Raw genomic sequence first — 18,192 nt, 5'->3', positions numbered from 1 at the left:
GATCAAAAAACCCTTTCAGCCAATACAGAGCAGCGACACTGAGGATGTCCCACAAGAGGAGACAGCAAACCCACAGCTCTTCTGCTTCTCATTAACACTCGAGGTTACCTTTTTTCTCTGACTCTAACACAGTCCAGCTTGAGGCACAGGGAATCAGTTCCTCTTTCCAGCACACAGGCTCAGTGCTCAATGTGTCTTTGTCTTGCAGAAAACTGTCCTTTTCTTCTTGAAACAGGGGTCTCTTTTGGACAATTTCATATTCAAATCTGTCGTGGATTTTGCCAAGAGCTTATCTGTTTTCCACGACACCTTGACAGGGAAGAAAAATATCTTCTATTTATCCGCCTCTCTCTCTCTTCCCACTTTTCCCTATCCCTCTCTTTCCTCCTGGATGTATGTCAATCCAGTCATTCGTGGTTTTGGCTGGAGCTGCAGCAATATGTGGAACATTCCATTTACAGCAGCTGACACTTTTGCCGCCCTGTGTGTTATGCAACACTTTGGTCCACCACAACACAGCAGAGGGTTCAAATAATCAATATTAGCAATTTGTAAATGTATTTCTAGTGTATGTATACTGTTGCATTGTGATGATTCATACAATAAATTGTATAATTCCAGCAAATAAATGGAAACCTATATCTTTATTTAGAGACATTTTCAAGTTTTCATCTGTTGTATTTTATTATAAAGGTATATGTTTGTTTTGGAAACAAACTTATTTGCTTTCTTGGTTTGTCAAGATAAGTATATCAATACCACATGTCTGTACAATAAAGCTAAAGTTGTCAAGCTTAGATATGCACGTAAACAGATAGTCTGGCTCTCTATAAAGATAACAAATGATTGTCACTGCATTGCCAGCTAAAGAACTGAGACTCCAGATATGGCCTCTACATAACTGACAGATATATAGCATGTTGATTTGTGAGCTATAGAGGCACTAGTAGTCGAATAGTTCTTCCTACATTTAGACAAAAACCAGCTATGTGTATCTCATTGTGCTAAGCTAACTGGCTGCTGGTGGTATATTGATATTGATCATGTTAACCTGAATGCTATCAAGTGGAAAAGTGCATTTTTCCAAAATCCAACTACTTCTAGTCGGGGACAAAGACGTCTCAACAACTGTCCCATTAACAAGGAGCTGAATGATTGGCATGAATGGACTGAATACACACCCACTGAAACGTAACTTCAAGAATAGAAAACAGGCGCTCTGTGACTTAATGGCATGTTTTTGGTCAAGTGTCTGTCATCTTGTGCTGGCGTACTTAAACCCCACTATTACCCCACTAAAAAGGAGACTGTGATTGGTGGATTACCCAACCAACTGTAGTCTCTGCCGCATTGACTCTATTATCTAAAAGAATACTTGCCTCAGGCAGAGTCTGGTGTACCATTGGCTGTGGAGCTTTTTATAAGTTCCACTGTTTTAATAAAGTTTGATAAACACCGAAAAGAAAAAGCGGCCATTTATTTGTATACGGCATCTGTTTGCGTGTCTGTGAGACAGACGAAGAGAGAGGGTGGGAGGACTGTCTGGATCAGTGTGTTAGCTTGTATACTTTATGTTCCCTGCAACTTGACACCAATTAATTTGACTGACGGCCTTGTAATTATAACCAAATATAGGTGTGGTAAGTTAGAGCTCGGGTCGCTTTGACTTCCTGTCATTTGATGGGTAATTTTCTGGTTTAAGAGGTGGTGGTCTCACTTTGATATTTTTATTTTGCATCACCATAATTGATTGCTGTACAAAGTTGCAAAGATGTATCTGGTTGTAAAATCCAGCCCAGAAAATGATCTATATAGGAAACTAGTTAAAGAAAGATAACAAAAATGAGGATTCTTCTGTTTTGCCCCCATGTTTTTCTTGAGTGACCTTTTTAAAAGTGTATCACTGCAACCTGTCAAGAATGTGGATGTATATGATCACCGTGCAGCTGCTCACCTTTCCCTTCCTACCTGGACACTGAACATTAGCTCTAATGGCTCACTAATGCCTAAAATGAAGTACATAAAGAATCTGAAAGCCCCTTTCCAACAACACAATTGGGAGGTGCTATATTTTATACTTTGGCATTTGGCCAGCTGTGCAGAAGTATGGCTGTGTTGAACCACTACTGACATTTATTTTCATCTGTACAACAGGGTGCAACACCACAGATAAAAGAAGCCTTTGTGTGTAGGACCACAAAGACATCCTTTTGTGCTTTTTGGGGTCTTACCTTTCCTGTAGTTTATAGGTTTGTGTGCATGTACTGTATATGGTCTGAACAGGCTAAAATCTCAAAGTTCACGAGGGAGTTTCTCTCCCACACACTCCCCCCTGCCTGAAACACCTCTTTTTGACTCCTTTGTTTACTTCCGTGACATAGTGACATCACTATGTAAGACTAGCGCATATATTGGCTAGCGCTCCAACACATATAACGTGATGGGCGGTTGACCAATCAAAACAGAGACGGCCAGCTAACCAATCAGAGCAGACTGGGCTCTGGTTTCAGACAGAGGCAGAAAAGAGGTGCTGCAGCAACCTGAACATTAAAGCATTTAAACATGTCACAGTCGAGGCTCAAAATAAAATATGAACCATAGCATTAGCGGACCCCTTTAATGTAACTGTGTGGACAAAGTATTATTGAGAGAGTTTTCCACTTTCTGCAGCAATATCATTTAGTTGTTATTGTTCACCTTTGTCTCTCTCCTTATTTAAACCAATGAGGGACAAACAAGTCCGAAAGGTTCAGATCATACTCATTCGGGCTTTAAATAGTCATTATTACTAAATCTCTTGACATACTCCGCTCCCAGGGTAACATTATCCTTAGCTTCACAAAGAACAGCACAAACTGCTTTTACTCAAAGTCAAATATTTCTTCTTGCCACCTTTAACATTTCACCACCTGGTTTCATCCACAGGAGCACTCAGCTCCTATAAATAGGGCCATTCATGTGCCTGATCCACTGCAGGAAATGAGCTCCATACGTACAGAGCACAGAGACCCTACCATACAGTACCCCCTCACCAAAAATGTTCCCCAGTGTTTTGACTGTGTCACAACCATCAATTATAAGATGCTTATCAATCAGGACATGCTTTTGATGTGCTAAACTGTGTTTTTTTTTTAGACTGCCATGGTGAAATATCATCTGAACAATGCATAATAGCAGTACATGGCTGGATGAATTCCTGACATCTTCTTTTTTATTTATGGTACTTATATTTCATAACCAAATATCAGCTGGTAGTAAGACAATACTTGAAGAAAAGATGTAAAAAGTATTTGTTCCCCCAAGAAAAAAAACATCCATGAGGACAATAAATACAATGCAAGCATTTCCTTGAATCATAGCAAGAGAATCACTTCCAGATGAATCTATAGTTCACTACAATGCAGTTTGTCACTCGCTCCTCCTCTCTTTGCTCTGATTTCTGTTTGTTTGGTCTTTTGTAATGGGAATTACAAATCTTAGCACAGCTGTCGCTGATTTGTTTCTAAACATAAACGGTATGCTCATGGCACCATCAATGAGCATAGCCAGTGAAAGATGGCATTTACTGTAGGAACATTTATAAAGGTTTTATTTATTTTTTCACATCCCCCCCTCATCCCCTGAATCTCCTCCTAGAGCACCATTGTGTTCTTTTTAACCAAATATCTCTCAGAGGGGCGTGGGGAGTGGGTCCTTATTTTCATCTAAAGTAACAGACAGAGAATCATCACTTTGGAAACAGGGCTGAAACAGAGGGGATTATGGGATGCTGCAATGATCTGTTTGGTATTTGGAGCCAAACTCTTCAGAGACATGTTTTGTATATATCTGAGACCTGTAATATAGAAGAAAAACAGTATAATAGGGGACCTTTAAATACTTGCATAAGAAAATCCCTTTTACTATGAATGCTTCACAGGCGAATTATATTAGTTTGCGATGCAAGACTGTTGTGTTATTATGGCCAATTTGTTCAATGTGAAAACTCAGTGTTGACTGTCACCACTTTGCTAATAAATACTGCTCATTGAAATGTACCATAACATGACCATGCTTTACTAGTATTTATAACTGTGACTATGTTGGTTTATTATCTATTTATTATTATTAATTATATTTGTTGTCTGTGAGGCATAAAGATGATTATTTCCTGCTAACATAGCTTTATTTTTATTGATTATGTCAACTTTGCACCGTAGTTGGAGCATTTTAAGAGACATTTCCAAGACATCGGCAAAAGAAAATCTGGATTAACACGTATTTTAATCAACTACTGTTATGTAAATATTTGGTGATCGGCACTATCGATTTACAATGATGATTGCAGCAATTGGGTGCCACTAAACAATTTCAGGCGGGCGCAGCAACAAGTTGACATCAGTCCAATAAACTAAAGCATTTTGGAAAATGTAATGGAAATATTACTTTTGTGTTCATTTCATGTATTAACCCGAGGAACTACATTCACCTCATCCACTACTCTCGAGGTCTGTTGTTATTGGAATTGGTTGTCTTTGGCTTTTTTGATACAACAATATACCATCTCAACCGCGTGTAAGAAACTGTTTCGGGATACTAAGTCATTATGAGAAAAAAAATTCTGTTGTTTCCACTAGAATCTTTCAATGTCCAAATAAAAAATGTACTTTTAAAAAGTATTGGTAAAGTAAAATGGTTGCATCCGGAATAAAGGACAAACAGAAAGAGAACGGTTTACAGTTCAGTTTAACGCCTGCTGCTCAGATGGATGCTGTTGGAAATCTTAAGAGGCCGTGAAGAGCAGATGTGAGGGGTTAGTGCACGTGGGTCTTGGACCCTTAAACTGTCAAGTAGTCTTTCAGCAACTAACTTTAATACATTTCAGCACTATGGTTCATAAACACAACCTCCCTCGAAAAGCTGTGAAACTATTGTGTATGTTTACTGCAGCCTTAATCATTTAAATAGATCAGTCAATGTAAACCATCAGAAATAATTTAATATTCAAATTACTTTAAGAAATGAGTGTTGTTTTTATTTCTTAAGCATGTCAGTGATCTTTTGCCAACGGCTTTTAATGTCATGACAGGATACAATGTTAAGAAGATTTGCAGATGACATTTTTTTGACTTTCTTTCTGAAGTATTTAAAACAGCTAGCAGGAAACCTGACAGCCCTGAAGAAAATCCCAAAGTTGGGCTGTCAGAGAGGTGGGAACACTGGTCAGGCTGATAGACAAACCAGACACGACACATTCAGAGGAAGGAAGAATGGGAGCAGGGAGCGAGAAAAATAAGTCAAACTTAGGATAAATAGATTCAGAGAACAAAAACACCTGTGAATCAAAGTCTAATGTTTCAGTTTGAACTGTATTTTCTCATTCTTGAGAAATAGATGTGATGCAGGTGATTCAGATGCAGGTATGAGTAACACTGCAAGTACTTTTCTTAATGAGAAAGCAATCACTGCTATTGGGGTAATTATTTGACAGGATATCCTACTCTACTTCATCAATATTTTCATTTGAAAATATTTAAAGCAGTTCAAAAATGTATACGTCAGCATTCACAAATGCTCCTGAAGTTTCCACTGCTTCCCCCCCACCCCTCTCCCTCATCATCATCGCTCCTCTAACTCTATTTTGACTCTCTCTCTTTCTTTCTCAAAAACACATGCCCGCACCATTGATTCCAAGCTCTTCCAGAGATTTGGACTATTTCACAGCGCTCCCCACCCCCGACTCCTTTAAGAGATTTCCACAGATGCTGCCACATTCTGCAGCTTTTTCCTCTTTTTTGACGTTGTCTTTCTAACTCATCTGCACTGATCATCTGGTCAATATCTGAAATCCGTTTTCTCGTTGTAAAATATATTTCTTTGCACCATTGATACTTCAAATGAGGTAAATGCAGATTTTTTTCCCCATGATCCACACTCTGAGTACCCCTTTCTTTATTTTTGTTAACTCAGGCTCACACTTGGGTGCCAACTGCTGCTAATTCAAATAGTGAGGGCTTTGTGCGAGACCGTCATTGACTTAAGCAAACATAATTTGGCTGTGTTGTTGACTGATGTGCTCCAGACAGAGGGGTGTCTTTCAGTCTGAATCATCAGGTACACAGACGTGTCCACACACACACGTGTCCACACACACACACACACACACACACACACACACACACACACACACACACACACACACACACACACACACACACACACACACACACACACACACACACACACACACACACACACACACACAGATCTGCATTCACACACAAATTAGATGATGATACAGCAATGAAAGTTTAATGAATTGCCCCTCATCTCGTCAGCTGGCAATATTGCACAACTAAGTCTAAAAGAGTTAAAGTCAAAAATCATATTGGGGTGAAAACGTTTATTTCAGCATCAGTGGTTGCAGCACTTATTTTGACCTATATTGAAAAGTGAAAGCTTTTTGATATCTCTAAAATACATGCTATTTAGGTGTTGCAAATCTTAATTGAAAGGGAAATATTACACTTTCAGCTAATATCCCTATCCAATCAGACGGATAATTTTAACGTCCTGTCCAAAACAGGAAAAACACTAAGAACACAGTGAAACCATATCCGCTTACAAATATAATTAACCCATTTGCTTTTAAGTCCCTAACTCTCATGCTGACATCAATAACCCACAGTTTGTTTAGTGGATACAGTTTATTTAGCCAAGCTGGAAAGCCATAAGAGTGCTCGTTCCCAGCCTCTTTTTTATGCTCCATCAATAAACATCTAAGTTCATATGACAAGACTGCACATTTTACTGCTGCTAATTAAGGGTTGCTGACTGATTCTGACATGTGTGGTGAAAAAGATCATATTACTGTAGATGATGATTTAAGGAAAAATAAGTGTTGTGACGTTTCTATTGTACTTATTGTCCAAATGAGCTGATTCTCAAGTGTTGTCTGTGTGGCTAAATCCTGATATATATTTTCTTCGGTGCCATTAAACCCCCAAAACACTGTGCTGTTGCTTTAAATACTCACTAATAGTACCAAAAACGTGCACTATTTACTCCTGTTTGAGATATGTTTGCTACAAACTACAATGCCCAGCTGTTTCAAAAACTACATCCAACAAGTATTTTGATTATGAATCAATATTTTTGATCGATATAGAAAATATTGAGAAATATGATAGCAAGTAAGCTGACTGCTTTAAATGTGTTATTTGTCCAGGTAACAGCCCAACATCGTCATATGTAAAGAATTACATTATCCACAAGGTGAAAGCTAGAAGCAGTAGATTTGGGGAATTTCATCTTGAAAAAAGTTTTAGTATACTGTGAACTTTTTTCAAAACTTTAAGTCTTCAAGAGGACAGAGAAGGTTTGAGGCTAAGGCCCATAGACAGTTTTAGAAAGAAGTTACAAAGCAATTAGAGTCAAAAGCATTTCATATTTTTTTCATGGGATTTACTGACAGCCATCCACAATATTCCCTGCCTTGATGTGTAAAAAGAGTCGATTTTGGAAACGTAGACAACTGAATCAAATGTATGGGAGAACTAAACAGTGTTAGTAGTGTGGGGAGTACACTCTGACAATCCCCATTTGGCCCCGTAGTAGAAACCAGGCTATTGGAAGTAATGTTATTATGGCTATAGGTAGCCTGACAGTGCGTTCTTTCACAGCCAACCCAGCTGGTGACGTCATGGCTTTTGTTATTTCAGTGGCGATCTCACATGGCCTCAGTTAAAGCTCTCCCTGCTGAGTGCACCTCACTCTCTCTCTCTCTCACTCTCTTCATCATCAATCTCCTTCCCACTCGAGGCATCCCACCCTCTCCTCCTCTTTCAGCTGTCCCCTCCCTCACTCCTGCCTTCCATCTCTCCCACCCACCTCACCTCTCACTCTCTTTCTCATTTTTTTTTCTGCTTCCTCTCTCTCTCTCTCTCTCTCTCTCTCTCTTCTTTTTCCCTCCATACTCTCTGATTATATTTCCAGACAGACTTCATTCCTTAACAACTACAGACCTATATTCACCAGTTCTTACCATAATTTCCCGCCTCCTTTAAGTGCAGTCTTCTGTGTGAGTATTACGACACAGCAGACTGAACTTCCTGCTGCTGTAATTTGTCACCACATCAAAAATTCACAGAGAAAATAGTTCATTTACTAGTAATTGTGTATTATTGAAAAACAATCAATATTTATTCAAAGAAACCCTCCCAAATGTATTCAATGTGCCCTTGCTAAAACCCATAAACGTTCAAATCCATAGGGAAGTTGTAATTAAGGGGAAAACAATGGTTTTGCCTGTCCCTAGAGTATGTTGGAATGTATGATTCCCAATCTCTGGGTTCTTGGATCATTTGATACCTCAAGTGCCAGTGTATATGTTCTTATACTTTCTGAATCATCAGGGATTCTTTCACCCTTAACCCGTCACCCTGCTGGAGGGACATGTCTGTCAGCTCAGCACAGAGGAGCTTTGAAGAAGTAATCAAAATCCTACCACAGGATGCTGCAACCCATCTCTTTTCCAGAGATAATTGAGGTTTGCAGGTCTAAAACAAAGCAAAGTCTTGTCTGGACTCATTGACAGCGATCTCTAATACTTTAACCATGCGTGCACTCTCAAAGACACGGACATGAGAAGTGAAAAATATCAAAACTTCACCCGGACAGAGAGTATAATTTACACTGGTTTTCAAAGAGTTCTCTTCAAAGACAGTTGTGGGCTGCTAACTGAAAGAGATCATACACATTACAGCACAACACCTGACAGTATATCCTACACTGAGACCATGAAGCAGCATATGTTCTCCTGTCAGGCACTATTTCAACTGTTGACACATTTCATAGTCCACAAAACACCTACTGTAGTAGCCACACTGCCAGTGACTACCAACAGTAGAAAAGCAAGACACTAGAGCTGATTTTAGGTCCCCAGCCTATGAATAGATAATTGTTAGTTCAGTGATCCGAAGACTTTGATCCCTGGGTTACGCAGGGTTGATGGACATGCCACAAGATCACAAAAGGAAAACAATTACAATGTTCTTGGAGTTTTGCTTAACATAGTAAGACGCAAAAGTACAGAAACTTCTAAATTACAAGTTGCACATTTTCATATAAGATTGCAGAGCAGGAATAACATAAACAAAGAAAACTTTGAGGGACAATTATGTAAAACATAACCATTTACATGTTTATTATAAGAGGACTAAAAGTGAAAGATTAAAATTAGACACGACTCAACTTCACAAGTGACTACATTTGAGCCAAAAACTAGAACAATGCAAGTCTTTTCCATCACCATGTTATTATGAGACATGCAGAGTTAATGTGTTTAGCAGCTTGCAGGTGTTTACAACAGGTTATTCCAATAAACAGCCATCAGTAATTACTCCGCTTGAACCTGAACCCAATAAATGACCCTCACTAACAAAGTAATAAGCAGTACAATTATCTGACCCACTGGACAACCACAGTTCTCCTTTGACGGCCAAGTGGTGAGGAATAGCCCTAATGCTGCCGACTCAGGACAGACCAGCTGCTCCAGTTTCCAATAAAGTGGGTGGGGTCAAAGGTCAAAAGCTCACAGGTCACAACCTGCAGAGGGGTCAGGACCCTGCAGCAATGACGCTACCAAGCTGTCCCCTGCCATTTATATATAGCTGGAGTTGTAGCTGCAGTGTACGAGTGGCTCTCCATGGCATCTACATGAGTACTCAGTAAGTTGCTGTGATTGATAACTTCATGAGACAGAGTTAGAGCAAGAGTGTCTGTCCTACACAAACTATGTGCTCAATCCAAAGGTCAGATGGGGAGATCAAGGCTGTTGGGAAAATGGAAAAGGGTGTTGTTGTTGCTGCTGCATCTAAAACTTAGAGGTTACTAAGTACATTTACTCAAGTAGTAGCTGTTACCTGCAAAAGAGTTTGACAAAGTGGGATTATGGTTGGAGGTCAGATATGCCGTGATTATGGTCCATAGGTACTAATAATAACAAAACTAATTTGTAACATTAAACATTAAACTATGGTCAAAGCTTCATGGGAATATTATTTGATGCTTACAGTTTCAGTGTACAGATATCTCTGAGCACGTATTGTTAAGAGTATGCAAACCTATTCCAAAGCTATTATGTAATCACACACACCAATTACACCCGAAGATTGGTTGACAGCATTTAGAGTGACAATATATAGATGGGCTTATTTCTCACAGTTATTCAAAGTACTCTGCTGGTGTACAGCTGCAGTTCTTTAAAATTAGCACAGTAGTGTTTGAAATGGATGCCAAACTGCCAATCGAATAACGCAGAGTCCATCTAATAAATATCCCTTCCTCAAATTTAGCAAGGTCCTAATAAAAACATTGCTTGTCCAGTACATCAGCATGGATAAATAAAACAAACCATAGAATAATAAACTACCCCTTTTACTTTTTTGAGTTTGGTGACTGCATTACATTGGTAACTGACATTCACAAAACTGCACTTAAGTGAAGAAAAGAGATAATTTAACAACCTTTGTCTGTGTTCCTTTGTTTTTGTCAGCCAGCAAGACACAGACAAGCCGAACACGTGTTACATCACTGTCGAAAGCATTTATTCGATCGAAAATCCGTGTGCGAGCAAATGAGCAATGTGCAGACTGTTTGAGAAAAGTTCAGTTCTGAAGCCATAACAGAACCCGATGCTCCTAGAAACAGTTGAAATACAGAAACTAAGACACACAGGCAGCAGCCCCTCAAATAGTTATGAAACCAAATGAATGCGGGGAGAAAACGTACAATTCGTATCGACTCAAGGGACACCTGGCTTCACCTGTGTTTTTTCAGTTTTAAAGCAAAGCGAAAAAGGCTATGATATATTTTAGTAAACAGGTGCAGATTTGCAAAAGCTTCAACCTTCCATCCATGCATTTGCGCACACAACCTCACAAACACTTGACAGCCATGCAAACATTTCAGCCTCAGAGGGCTTAAACTGTGGTCGCCAAAAGGTGAGGAAATATTTGCCAACCGACCTACCTACCATAAAAATAAAGATCGAAAACAATAAGATATTATTGACTATTATCTTGAGCCGCAGGTGTTATGGAGAAGACAACTGTGAAAACATTACATTACATGACATTGCATTTAGCTGACGCTTTTATCCAAAGCGACTTACAACCTTTGCGTTCTGTCCAACCAACAGTCCAAAACCAAACAAAACATATTTATCATTTGTGACAAAAAAGCCGCAGATTATCACATTTGAGAAGGCTTCCTAAAATAATAACAAAACATTTATTTAATAAAAAAAATATCTCTGATTAATTTTTTGTCATGACATTTTGTGGATCAAGGCGTAATATCAATGAATGCAAGCAAGTCAGTGTGTTCTTGAGAAGCTTATCACAAGTGTAGGAAGCTGTTTTATAGATTGACCACATAATACATGTATAACTTAAAGGAATTGTAAGTAAACTTTAAGAACTTTAAGGTCCATTACGTTTCTTTATATTAATTAATAAAGTCTCAAGCGTGAATGGAAATTGGGTTGTGGGTCTTCAAAACACATTATGTATTATGCATTATTTGTGCATTATTGCAGTATATAAAAATGAATATATAAACGTATAGATGTATAGTGGTAGGATGCAATCTATTTCTTCTTGTAGTTTGACTCCTCATCAACATTTATACAATATATGGACTGTTAGTGTCTGTGATATTGGGTGGCTTATTCTAATAGTGACTGTATGAGGTCATTTAAAGGGTCATTTTAGTATTTTTCTTAAGAACGATGTCTGATGTATACAGCCACCTTGAAGTAGCCTACATTTTTGAAATATGACAGTGTGTGGTATTGTTGTGGCCACCCCATTGCACTTGTTAGAATATAAGGCTTTAATTTGCAAAAGTTTATATTATTGCACATAGGTCACAGACCATGGCAAATTGAAGAAGCGCCCTTAATTAGCGTAACGAAGTGATTCTGACATCGCTATGCTTTCTAAGAACGAGGCGGGGGAGAAAGGGGCTGGCATCAAACTTAGGGGGAAAGTTTCCGTTTTTTTGGGTTCAGTAGCAGCACGTGGAGAAAGGAGTGGTCTGGGACTGGAATAATAAAACCTGGGAGGCAGAATGGGAGGGAAGCGGGGCTCAGATTTCAGCCTGACAGGGGGTAAGGGGCTGGACTGATATTTGGGAATATACGAAGATTCATTGAAGGCAACGGGGACATAAAACTACAGCGTCTGGCCTGAAGCGGTCGGTGCTGAATTTCTGCTGCAGGTCCGGGTCCTGCCGCTGGATTCCCCCATTGGTTTTTTTGGGAACTGTGATTGTCGAATGGTTCAGCTTTTGTAACGGGGGACACACACACTAATCACTAAGAGAAGCCTCCGATATCTTCGCACCTTTCTTTCTCCCTCACGGGCCCTGCATGTCTAATATTTAGACATGTTCAGAATAATGGATTCCAGGACTGTACTGCTACTCGTAGCCACTCAAGCCTGTCTATTAGCTGTTGTAAGATGTCAAGAAGAGGACCGTAAGTGACATTTCATTCATCTCAAAGAGCTTTAATGAACAAGAGCTAAAGTTGTAATACGGTGCATTTTGAGAGTTCTTCGGCAACAGGTTTATCTTGAAAGAAAGCACCTGAGCTTTGAATGGTGAAGTGCTTGCGTGTGGGCGCTTGGAGGGGATTTGGTTATCCCCTCGCACCTTTTTGGCGCATAAAGTTCATGATTGCCTGGATTCTCTGCTTCATGCTAATTTGTCTGATTGATGATTTTGGACCTTCTGTCTACCAGGATACCAGGATTATGTTACTGTGCTTGCAAGGTGTGATACAACTCAATATCAGAGTTGGGTGCGTACAAGTGATGCAATGGGTGTGTGTAAGGTTTGCGCATAAATGAGTATATGCAGTTTATTGTTGTTGCTTTTGTGGAGTACATCATTTAATTCAATTTGTTATTGCGGTTTGCATTCATTGTCGTTGAAGTTAAACTTCTGGAAAGCGGAGTTTCAGACTTTGATCCGCTACAGTGCAATGCCTCGCCGGCCGCCTCCCCCTTCTTTCTGAGGTTAAGCTGCCAGACACCTGTGGGTGCTTTAGATGCCTTGACAGACTCTCCTTTTAGCTGTAGATTCACTTAATATAGAGGATGAGAGGGGGAGGGGATGGGCAAAAAGGGAAAGGTGGTCAGGCTCAAGGGCCTTTGGTAAAAAGTGTTCACATTCCATTGCTGTCAGAGGGTATCCAGGCGAATCCTGGCATGTTGGGGTGGAAAGGTGGACTTATATCCGATATTCCCATAAAAAAGTATTTTTTAATTTATTTCATTTAAGAATCCAATAGCAGTTATGGTATTCTTTATACCTGCAGACGTTCTACTGTCTTTGCAGTATTTTAAATACAACTTGAGTAAGGTTATTCATCATCATTATCGATTTTAGTTTTCACAGGAGACATTTGAGGGAGAAGGAGCACCAGCATATTGGAGCCAGAAATAACGTTCCATATGATTTCAAGATTTCCATCTGCAAAAAAGATTAGCCATAGGCTGTGACAATCAGCCCAAGGAGAGACAGAGCCAAGGTGCCAGAGATAGCTGATTGGAAAATATTGGCTTCTAAAGCAAATATAGGATGTATTTTCCTAGAAGAAAAAGGGGGAACATTCCCAAAGAAATTGCAAGTCTCAGGTTACCCTTTCCAATATCGAGTCCCCTGGATAAACTCCTCTTCTTTCCTCAATTTTAACTGGAGGTCAAAATGAATCTGGGAGACAGTGAAGTGTTAAGAGGTCTGATTGTGAACTCAGCACCGCAGGCTCAATGGCCCCAATACACTCAGAGGGGACAGGGGTCACTCTTTAACTCTCAGTGTTGTGGACACTGACTGAGTGTTCATGTAGGAGAGGAGCCCATAATAAGATGGGGGATCAAGGGCCTACAAGTATTTAACACAGTGAAAACTGAGTTGACTCCATACTGTCCTCGAAGTACACATGGGTTCACTTTAGAATTTTCATTGTTCATTTTACTCCCCTGGAAAACAGTTTGGCTGCCAACACACAGGAGCTGAGACTAACAAATTATCCTCAGTGACGAAAAGCCAGCTTTCTATCAGCTCAGAAGTATACAGAGAAGCCCTTTACCCAGAGTATCTGGAGAATCTTCCATATTTGAGCCAATGAAGGGACAGGTGCAGTCTTCTGACAGTGCATCCATGCTTGTAAAACTAAACGTCAAACCTGCAAGGTATGTGCATAAAAGAAGACCTTTTTTTTCTCTGGTATGTTTGAATTGGCATCTGACACAGCTATGGTTTCCAGATGGGGTTTAAAAATGTGCCCCATGTTGATACAAGGCAATAGTTTGTGAATTGCCCACTCTGTCCCCTTCCAGAAAGACCTCATTCATTGCTTCTGAGGTCCGTCGGGTTACCTAGACTTAAGCAGAGCTCAAAGGTAAATATAGCTACTGCACTTGCTCCTGTTCCTCACGGTATAAACCCTGAGGCCTTTCTTTTGGTGGAACCACTTTCACCCCTCGGTGCGGGTTCAGTGGCTCCAATCAGAGCATTTCTTTGAGCAACTGTTTGGCTTTCTGTTGACTTTTTAGGAAGCTGTCAGACTAGAAAATGAACAGGAATATGGCTGATTACTGAGTTCATTGTTAAATGTCCCTGAGTGGTGTCATTTACAGCTAGTACAGTACCTGTATTGAAACAGGCCCCACCTCCATCAGGTTCAGCTATGCTCACTTTGCCAGGCTGTGGCCTGAAAAAAATGTCATATACTGAAAGAACACTCTGTTAAGGGTGTCTCCAAAAGTGTAAACGAGGCCTATATTTAACTTAAGGAATTTAGGTCTCCAGCTCCTGTGAAGTTTTTGGAGGTTTCCTGCAGGTCTCGCTCAGCTGTGATTGTGTGAGGCTACACTGCCACCCTGAGGCCGTCTCAGAGGTTGCATTTGTGTGGATTCATTCAATAACTGGACTCAGTGGTGCTTATTTATTAATACATAGATAATGAACAAGATGTCATTGTTTTTTAAAGATGATTTTGGGGAGTCTTTATCTGATGGTGTACTTTATAGTCCAGAGATAGACAGTAAATGTGGAGGGAAGAGAGGATGTCAACAGAAGGGCAATAGCTGCACTAGAACCTAGAAGGTTTCTGTTTTAAGCTTCAACATTATTGATCAAAAAACTATGAATTGGAAATATTTGCTATAGTTTTAACATCTCAATTTTAAGATGTATTGGTTTTCTTTGTCATTTATCAAAGTAATGTTCATATTTTTGGGTTTTGGACTGTTTCATTGTTGTTGGATAAACCTGGCAATTTGAATACGTCAAATTCAGTCGATTTATCACTTAATCAGGAACACAATTGGCTGGATAATCACTTGTGAAAATAAAAGTTGGTTGAAGTTCTAATGTAGATGTCCTTTGCCCCCTTGGCAAATGTGACACCCTGAAAGATTTTAAGAGAATGTGTTGATAGAAATATACAAAACTTTAAATTTGTAATTTACAGTTTTGTATTTCATTACAAAGAGATTTGATCACTGATCAAGTCCGTTTGTTGCCATATGCCCATCCTAACAGCTCAATGAAATGTAAACAAAAATGTTTTGTTCAAGCTTGTACTGGTAATGCACTGCATATGTGTTTAACACCTAAACAACATATTATTTACTTTGCTATACACCTCAAAGTCTTACAGTAAATACAATAATAGTTGTTGTTTATGTTTAAGACATTGCAGTGACTGCTTTTCATTCCTGACGCATAATCTCCTTTTTCCTCCCACCATCTACCTGCCTTGGCCTCTGTGTGTCCTCGTCTATGACCTCACACACAGAGGAGGATGTTTTAAGCTGTTTACAAGATGGACAGCGCTATAGTGACAAGGACGTATGGAAACCAGAGCCTTGTCGCATCTGTGTGTGTGACACTGGAACCGTCCTGTGTGATGAAATTGTCTGCGAGGATCTTAAAGACTGCCCCAAACCTGAAATCCCATTCGGAGAGTGTTGCCCCATCTGTGCACCTGACCATTCTCCACCCATTGGTCGTAATTTATTTATCTCACATCTCTTATAAATAAATTGCTTTACAACATCATGTTGTTTACTTTGGGGATAAACTGACACATGGATATTTTTTTACTAATCAAAGGTTGGCCTCAAACACCAAAAAACGAAATAATTCATGCTATGTGTCAACCTTTGAATTGAATACAGTTTTTTTTTATCCCCAAATCAAACAAATGATAAGAAAAAAAACAGCAACAGTGACACATCTGACCATTTCAGTGAAATGCTACCTCAACGTAATTTTTCCATAGCTGGCTCACCTCGGCCCCATCTTGCTTGAATACTCTTTTCTTCCCTGAGTATCATGAAAACATGTGGGAATCATTAAGGAAATACCTCAGTGAAGCAGACACGGCTTCACATTTCTACTCTATATCCTCTCTGAGGATTTCTGCAGATCTGATGGCGAGAAAAACTGTGACATTGCACTGAAACTCTATAAAGGAACTATTTACTTTTAATTTTTCCTTATAAACAAGTTCAGTTTGGTCAGCATTTGAAATGCAAATACGGTCAGTTGAGGAGCATACATGAAATCAGAAGTGTCACTGTTTGCAATGCATGCTTGTGGATTAAAATGCTTTATAAAAATACTCATCTTTCATTAAAGGCTAAATTAAGTGCTTAGTAAGATATTGTAAGTTATCATACTGTAGGGCTGGCTATCAAAACTATCTGTCAGATTCTTATTCTTGTTTACATATTTTGTAAATATCTGATTCAAATCAACATTATGCAGATTTTTCGTCTGTTTGATAGCTTCAAATGCCTGGAATGACTACTTCAATATAGAAAACATTTAACGCTTGGAAAGTATGGCTTCTGTATTGAAATGTTTATCTGGTGTTCTAGAAAAACATTTTTATTTTTTTTAAATGTATTATAAAATACACTATGTTGGTTCCATTTGTTCAAAAGGTTGCGGCATTATAACCAAAATACAATTATTAACGATAACCAGCCCTTTCTTACTAGTATTCACATTCATATGTTATTGCTATTGCTCTTTACCAATGCTTATTAGAACTATTTTGCTTCTTACTCTTCCTTTCACCTGCAGCCGCTTTGCTTCTGCTCTGAGCTCTTAAGATGGTGAATCGACCAACACTTTTTCATCCTGATGGGCTTTTTGGTGCCACAAATACGATTAGGTGGTGCATGTTAGACTAGTTTAGTTTCGCAAAGTTAGAATTGCTATAAGCGCGTTTAGACTTTATAGGACTATGTGAAATACTGTGCAACCCTCTGCGATTGTTTTTGTGTATAGTCCATTCGCTAACTTTGATCTGTTTTCCCCCTGTAACCTGCTTTACCACATAACAGGATCACCAGGAGTCAAGGTGAGACACCAGATGCTCTGTGTATGAGTGTGTGAGCTAGTGTGCATGCATGCATATGTGTGTGTAAGTGTGTGTAAGAAAGCTCTCCAGCACCTGCAATTTAATCTGTATCTATCCCAGACTCATATCAGTGCTGCTGGGTGACCCTATTTATGGATTTAGATGAGACTTTGATGCAAAAGAGCTTTGCCAGATGGATAATAGTTATTTCCTCCTCAACACTACATGCCATATTTATATGTCTAATGAGAGTGTATGATGCACTTATTTCCAATATTTTGCTGTTGCCCAGTTTCCCTAAAATGTAAAATCTTCCATGAGAGCTGTTGTTTATTTGGTCTCTTAAGGACAGTGGTCCAAAACACATGTGTAAGAAAAGACGGTCGGGGGCCTAACTGGTTTTTAATATATCTATATTTTTGGTGCTCCTAAAACTAATTACTGTTTTCCTACCCTGTCTTTCCTAAATTAGGGTCAGAAAGGTGAACCTGGAGACATTACAGATGTAAGTTGACACCACTCAACGCTAAAAATACATTTCAATACATTGTTTTTAAATGCCATATCTTACATAAAAAAGATATATATATAAAAATAAACATATGAAAATAAACCATTACAAGTATGATTGTTATCATATTACACATTATACAAGGCACAAAGAACTTCATGAATTTGTGCCGCCGTGTGCTTTGATAGAAATAGCTCATATTGAAAGTACATAATATGAGATGGATCACAGAGGATTGTCTTTACGCTTAAGTCAA

At 39.1% G+C, this 18,192-nt stretch overlaps 1 protein-coding gene across 2 annotated transcripts in view; it reads left to right on the top strand.

Moving 5' to 3' along the window:
- The first annotated feature begins 12,217 nt into the window (after nt 1-12,217).
- Nucleotides 12,218-18,192, top strand: part of col2a1b (collagen, type II, alpha 1b) — a 47,192-nt gene continuing 41,217 nt past the window's right edge. Inside the window, exons 1-4 of one of the 2 annotated variants that reach the window (XM_079682105.1) lie at nt 12,218-12,520; nt 15,851-16,060; nt 17,409-17,425; nt 17,898-17,930. In XM_079682105.1, the coding sequence (XP_079538231.1) occupies nt 12,430-12,520; nt 15,851-16,060; nt 17,409-17,425; nt 17,898-17,930 (351 nt within the window). In that variant the 5' untranslated portion in view covers nt 12,218-12,429. The remainder of the gene's footprint in view (nt 12,521-15,850; nt 16,061-17,408; nt 17,426-17,897; nt 17,931-18,192) is intronic. The other variant, XM_079682106.1, reaches the window with a different exon arrangement.

Source organism: Notothenia rossii, assembly GCF_949606895.1.
Source record: "Notothenia rossii genome assembly, chromosome: 5".
Lineage (NCBI taxonomy): Eukaryota > Metazoa > Chordata > Actinopteri > Perciformes > Nototheniidae > Notothenia > Notothenia rossii.
Note: the sequence above shows the minus strand (reverse complement) of the source record. Positions and strands in the feature narration are given on the sequence as shown.